Genomic DNA, 7,500 nt, shown 5'->3' with positions numbered 1-7,500 from the left:
GTATTGAACGTTTTTTTTTTTTTTTTTTTAAGAACCTTGTTTCCTTTGTACACTAGAGCCACATTTCCAGGTTATACATATACGCCTGTAAAAGTCTAAATAAAGGCTAGATATGTAGCTTGTTATAATTTCATTCACCTGATAGTGAAGTTATCATCAGTTCTTGTGTGCATATTGCTAATACAAGACACTGACAAACTCCTAAAACTTTGCAACGAAATATGGCTGCCTTAAAAGTTGAAAATAACAAGTAACCAGAAGAGGAAGGCATGCAATTCCTCTTCATGAAAGGTTTCATAACGAATGCACAAATGCTTTTTGCTTATCTTCCGAAATCTCAGTATCTGCAAAGTAGGTCATGGTGCAAAAGGCGAGAAACCAGCGCGTTCTGCCTTGCTGTCGATGCGTGTCCTCTGTTCGACAGGATGCGGAGGAGGCGCCCGTAGACTCTGAACGACGACCGGCCCTCGACCTCAGCCACGACACCGCCGTCGACTTCCTCCCCGCGGACAGACAAGGGATGGTCATGCTCGACCCGGACGCCGAGGTAATCGACCTGAACAGCGTCGTCGAGAAGTCGAACGACCTCGAGTTCAGTTAATTATTCCTTCTTTCGTCCTTCAGTAAATGTTGCATGACTCGCCAATTATCATGACGCACTCGTTTGATTGATTTCTGTTTAATAATGGTACAACTTTTTGCTTTGTTTTCCTTTTTGGTTTAGAAAAAAAAATGTTTTTAGATACGGATCTACGAACTGCATTACAAATCTAGTCCTTTTAATGCAAATAAAACAAAACTTCCGTGCAAATTAGACTTACAAGGTGGGACGTGCGCTTTTGTTGTGTTTTGTCATCACACGTTTGATGTATACGTCTTAATATAAATCTTATTCCTATGGATGGATAATGACTCTTTACATTAATTGTCCCTGGGGACTGTAAATAATTTCCAGGGGAACCGCGAGGCCAGCAGAGAAGTTCCCAATTCTCTTAACAAAAAAATAAAAAATAAACAGATCAATATTTCCAGACGTCACGCATTGGCCAGAGCTACGATGTCGAAGTTTAGTTTTTAAGGAAAGTACAGTCTTAACACGGCATTACTTAATGGAAGTGTGTGTTTGTGTGCCTGCTCGCTCGCATAACTTTTTGACTGATTGAAGATTTGAACCTTTTCCCCTCAATGAATAAAGGACTAAAAAGTATAGTATTACGACTGGTAATCGAACATCAAATCAAATCAGTTATTTTATTTCTACATATTTTTAATTCCTTCCATTTATATCATCACACTCAAGACATTATAAATATAATTACCATACCTTTGTATTTGCTGGTTTCTGTCGTTGACTGCTGTTAATGGGTGTGACTATGAAATCAATTAAAAAATAGTGTATACACTATAATTTATTCCACTCTTCTCATCCCTGAACTAATACATTACACAAAGTTTCAATATCATAATTGCAGAAGGGTATGAATGACAATGGATACTTTAACGTGAGATATATGCTTAACTTTTCTATATTGCATCTTCATCAGAATCACATCATTCTGACGATATTCTCATTCATACATATTCCCCATGACAGAAAATAATACCGTGGGATATATGACAAAAAAGAGGTACATAAAATGAACACATAGTATTAGAGAGCACAAATAGATTACATAAACTCAGCAAACAAAATATGTCACGATACTCAACCACCTTAACCATTGAAACTACAGTACCACCTCCTTAGATATATATAATTATATCTATATTTATAGATATAATTATATATATATATATATATATACATATATATATATATGTATGTATGTATGTATAACATCAACCACTATAACTCAACCATCAATACAAAATACATTTCCCTCAATAGGCGGGAATATTCCCCTTGGCAGCCCTTTCGATCAGGTCTCTATACTCGGCAAATCTGGTCGTGAGTTTGAAGAGCCACGGACCGTACTCAACGCACTCGTTCGCGTCCTTGGAGAGTTCGGGCGTTCCTCCAGGTAAGACCCCGTTGATGTTGGCGTCATAGCGAGGCTCCAGGAAGAAAGGCACTGAGAACCTGCAAGAAGGGAGCATGAGCATAATAACCACAGTGATGTTTCAACTTCTGATGAAACGTAAATTCTGTTTCTGTTCGATTACAGCAAAAAAAATATGGTTGCTTCATTTCAACCGTATTTTGGGAATAGAAAATGGGTTTACTAAAAAAGGACATAAAAATGTACGGGAACAATAATCGAAGCTATTGAACTCATTGGCGACGGGAACACGCAGCGTCCATTACGATTTCGCTTTTTTATTTTTTTTGAGGCGCTTCGAACCCTCCTGCGAAACTTCGGTCATTATCGGGTGGTATTCTTCCATCCATGTCTGTTGGTTGTGGTGAGGGGGGAGGGTGAGAGAGAGGAAGGGAGGGGTGAAATAATTGAAGGAAGGGAATGAGTGAAAAGAAAGGGGAGGGTGAGAGAGAGGATGTGATAGAGGGGGAAATGAAAGAAATGAAGGGGAAGGGGGAGGGGAGGAGAGGAAAGAAGGGAGGGGGGATAAGAGAATGAATGGGGGATGGAAAATGAAAGAGGGGGGAGGAGGGGGAGGGAGAGCGGGATAGAAAAATGGAGAATGAGAGAAATGAAAGGGGAGAGGAGAATGAGAGAATATGCTTATAGATAGAAAGATAGATGCATACATACATATATATGTGTGTGTCCATCTATCCATCTATTTATCTATCTCTATCTATCTATCCTTTACCGTCCTTCTTTCCTATCCCATTCACTTTCTCCCACCATTTCTGACCCTGTTCGTTGCGATTCTTTTCCTTTTTTCTCTGCCGCATTTTTTACTAGTTTCGTTCTCTCTCTCCTTCTCTTTTTTCTCTCTCTATCTCAATCTCTCTCTCTGTTTCTATCTCTCTCTCTCTCCTTCTCCTTCTCTCTCTCTCTCCTCACTTTCTTCTCTTCTCTCTTTCCTCCTCCGTCTCTCTCTATATATATGTACATATATATGTATATATATATATATGTTGTTGTTTTTTTTTTCTCTCTCTATCTCTCTCCATCTCTCAACATCTTTTTTTCTCACTCGCTCTCTCCCTCTCTCTATCTCTATTTCTCTATCTATCTACATATCCATCTCTATTTTTCTCTCTCCCTATCTCTCTATATATCTAACCTTTTATCTATCTATCTATCTTGAATTTAACTAATACTACTACATATGGCACCAAATAATTCTTCTTCATTATTCATTTCATACCAATGTTACATCACACTTACTTTCTACCGCTGTTGCATTGCATTATCATTGGTTGGTATTTTTGTCGACATCAACCCTTGGTTGATTTATATATATATATATATATATATATATATATATATATATATATATATATATATATGTATGTATGTATGTAGGTATGTATGTATATACATATATATGCATAGATAATTATACAATTATGTATATATATAAACCTATGCATATACATATGTACGCGAGTGTCTGTAGGTATGTGTATATAACTTATATATAAAATCTGAAATAAAGAAATTTTGATTGCCAATGGATATATTTCAAACTGACAAGGAAAATTAGCATCTGACCTCCGGACCTTCATGACGTCAATAGACTGGTATATTCTAGATAGCGGTCGGGCATCTTGCAGTATCTGGCAGCTCTCGAGCTCACATAAATACGGCTGCAACATGGTGAGCGAGCACAGATCAGGTGTGAGAACTGCAAAGATCTTGAGGAAAAAAATAACAAAGTCCTTGCAAGATGAAGGTTGCCTCGTGTCTTTGTCTGTTGGCTGTCGTGGTTGCCGTCACCGCTGCTCCTAGTAAGATATATACCTGTGATTCCGTAAACAATTTTCTGAAGTAAATTTGGGAGTTCAGAAGACCTTAGATACTTCGTCGTAAACTATATTGTCCGCTAGAATAGAGTGGTTTGAAAGAGACCTTGTTTTTGTCTTTTCTCTCTCACTTTCAAACATCCTTCCCCCTTTCCCATATCTCCCTTCATTCTCTTCCTAATCACCCTCTCCCCACTCCCTGTGCAGGCGACCCCGCGTCTCCTACCTTCCACAGACAATCGACCTTCAACGCCACTGTACAAGGACACCAAACCAACGACAAGTCTTCCCGCGACGACCCCGTGATCACAGGCTCCCAGCACACGACCCAAGGGAGTGAGGACACCAGCGTCTCTTCTAGCTCCAACCTGTAAGTCTGCGTCTCATCAACGGTCTTCATCCCCGCCGTTCTCCCTAACCTCATGCTCCTTCCCTAGATATTGCTATCATAAACATCCCTCTTCATTATATGTCTAGATTTCCTCCCTGTTGATATAAACTCGCCACTATACTCAAAGCGCCTGTCAATACTTAGAGTTGAGTGCTCGCCGTAACATGACCTTCGTTCTCTTTACAGTGGGTCTCTCGTCAGGCGACCCGGACAGACTTCGGACGAGCATGCCGATGATGGTGAGTCTAAAGATAATTAATGTTATACTTCTAAGTAATAACGCCAATGACGTGTTTCGCTTCCTTACTCGATAAAACTGAAAAAGAATCTTCCGTACAATTTCCAATGACTAATATGGCAAATCACACGGATAATTTTCAGTTATCGACTTAATGTTATTTGAATGTTCCTACAACTTTCTTTTCTTATTATTAAGCATGTTTTTGTTTGTTTTGGAAGGTACAGAACAGTAAAATCATAAATTGATGCCCCGTTACCCTATTAAAATATGGATAGGTCTTAATTTGAAGTCATATACACACAATCACAGAGCCATTCGTCTTGAGACAAAGGAGCGTTGAACATATCACTCAAGATAACCACAATTGCTGTTGCATCAGCTCACAAAAACGTTCTAAATAATCATAATAGTAATATTTTGCATTATTAAAGTAAGACAATAAAGTCAACGATGATCATGATAATGATTACAATAGTATTAATGACTAGATATAGATACAAAAAAAGCGACCCACCTCCCACACCAACCAGAACAAATCCCACAGCTGACCCATCGTCTGCTGGACCATGCCCTCACTATATATGTTTTTCATTTCTTTCTATCTTTCTCTTTCCCTCTTTTAATCCTTATTTCACTTATTTTCAGAGCATGACACAGACAGCCTCGACGACCAAGCCGCTAACATCACCTACCACACGCCCTCTCATCTTACCAGGCCACGCCCACAAATCCGTGTAAGTTATGAAATTAGTTTGGCTTTTCGTTTGACAATTGTGATACACAATTACCATTCAAATCTAATATTGACTTTTCTATCAACCTGATCTTTCCTTCTTTCTTTTACTCTTTCTTTCAGTTTAATTCAACGATTGCGGGATAAATAAAACAAATGTCTTCTTATTTCAGTTCAACCGCCCAACCGTCATCTCTCAGCCACAACATGGGGCCCAAAGCGTCGAGGAAACAACCGAACACGATGAGGTAAAAGTCGGCTTCTTGTGATGTGTTCAACCACTGATCTTATATACGAACTATTGGTAAAGAGTGTCATTTTCATAGACAGATTATAAGTCGAATGCTTATACCGTTGATTCTATATGTATTCTATATGTTAATATTATTCGTGAACGTTTTCTTTTCTTCTTATTTTTTCTTTTTTATATATATATATAATATATATATATATATTATATATATATATATTTATATATATATATATGTATATATATATATATAATATATATATATATACATATATATATATGTATATATATATATATATATATATATATATATATATATATATATATATATATATATATATATTTTTTGTGTGTGTGTGTGTATGTGTGTATGTATTTATATATATATATATGTATATATATATATATGTGTGTGTGTGTGTTGTGTGTGTGTGTGTATTTATATATATATATTATATATATATATAATATATATATATATAATATATATATATATAATATATATATATATAGATATATATATATATAGATATATATATATATATTTATATATATATATATGTATATATATATATATAATATATATATATATACATATATATATATGTATATATATATATATCTATATATATATATATGTGTGTGTGTGTGTTGTGTGTGTGTGTGTATTTATATATATATATATTTATATATATATATATGTATATATATTTTCATATATGTATATATACATTTATATTTATATAATATATATATTATATATATATATATACATTTTTTTTCTCTCCCTCTCTCTCTCTCTCTCTCTCTCTCTCTCTCTCTCTCGTTATGGCAAATCATATGGCAATTTTTCAGTTATTGGCTTATTGTTCTTTGAAAGTTCCGATATTCTTTTCTTATTATTTCTTTTTACCGCAACAATATATACAAAAAAATATTGATTTTTGCATAAAATTCATCATTGAAACGCTTTTAACATAGACCATAATACATAATATGCTCATTTTAGACATGAACTTTATTATCGTAAATAAAGTAACAATCCGCAGTGTAATCGAGTTCACAGTCATGTCAATCCTATTGAACATGTTGTCAATCCTCACTTTATTTTTAATTCTTAACTTCAGGCGATTCAGGAATCTTCCGAGAGCGCCACCAGAAGGTCCCTTTTAGGTCAGTCATCAGTGAGAACAGCTTAGCCCTTCCATCCAGTCTGACCTGCTGCTGCCCTTACTGCCCCGAGCGTTTTGCTCATCAATGTTGCATTTCAAAATAAGATTAAAAAAACAAAAAAAAAAGAACCAAAGTTACTTTCTGTTTCTGTTTTTGTTTACTTATGATTGTCTTTGTCGCATGAAGAGATATTCTCATGTAGGATAGGAACTGTAAGGATAACCTGGAATGTATTGTATAAATTTTTGTAGAAGAACCTTGTTTACTTTGTGCGCTAGAACCACATTTCCAGATTATACATATACATCTGTAAAAGTCTAAATAAAGGCTAGATATGTAGCTTGTCATGATTTCATTCACCTGATAGTGCAGTTACCATCAGTTCTTCTGTACATGTTGCAGATAAAAGAAGACACTGACAAACAAAACTTTGCTTGAAAATAACAAGCAACCAGAAGAGGAAGGCATGCAATTCCTCTTCATGAAAGGTTTAATAACGAATGCACAAATTATTTTATCTCATCGTCCGAAATCTCAATATCTGCAAAGTAGGTAATGGTGCAAAAGGCGAGAAACCAGCGCGTTATGCCTTGCTGTCGATGCGTGTCCTCTGTTCGACAGGACGCGGAGGAGGCGCCCGTAGACTCTGAACGACGACCGGCCCTCGATCTCAGTCGTGACACCGCCGTCAATTACCTCCCCGCGGACAGACAAGGCATGGTTATGGTCGACCCGGACGCCGAGATAATCGACCTGAACAGCGTCGTCGAGAAGTCGAACGACCTCGAGTTCAGTTAATTATTCCTTCCTTCGTCCTTCATTAAATGTTGCACGATTC

At 36.4% G+C, this 7,500-nt stretch overlaps 1 protein-coding gene across 1 annotated transcript in view; it reads left to right on the top strand.

Moving 5' to 3' along the window:
* Nucleotides 1–3,709: 3,709 nt before the first annotated feature.
* The window catches only part of LOC147472234 (uncharacterized), a 4,057-nt gene continuing 266 nt past the window's right edge, over nucleotides 3,710–7,500 (top strand). The window contains exons 1-6 of the mRNA XM_086546455.1: nucleotides 3,710–3,859; nucleotides 4,082–4,244; nucleotides 4,452–4,504; nucleotides 5,152–5,240; nucleotides 5,413–5,487; nucleotides 6,617–7,500. The exon at nucleotides 6,617–7,500 is cut by the window's right edge and continues 266 nt beyond it. Coding sequence (XP_086402581.1) covers nucleotides 3,799–3,859; nucleotides 4,082–4,244; nucleotides 4,452–4,504; nucleotides 5,152–5,240; nucleotides 5,413–5,487; nucleotides 6,617–6,688 — 513 coding nt within the window. The 5' untranslated portion in view covers nucleotides 3,710–3,798 and the 3' untranslated portion in view covers nucleotides 6,689–7,500. The remainder of the gene's footprint in view (nucleotides 3,860–4,081; nucleotides 4,245–4,451; nucleotides 4,505–5,151; nucleotides 5,241–5,412; nucleotides 5,488–6,616) is intronic.

This window comes from Penaeus japonicus, unplaced genomic scaffold (genome assembly GCF_977035675.1).
Source record: "Penaeus japonicus unplaced genomic scaffold, GWHDUDI00000001_assembly GWHDUDI00000002, whole genome shotgun sequence".
Lineage (NCBI taxonomy): Eukaryota > Metazoa > Arthropoda > Malacostraca > Decapoda > Penaeidae > Penaeus > Penaeus japonicus.
This window is presented reverse-complemented; position numbering and strand designations above follow the sequence as displayed.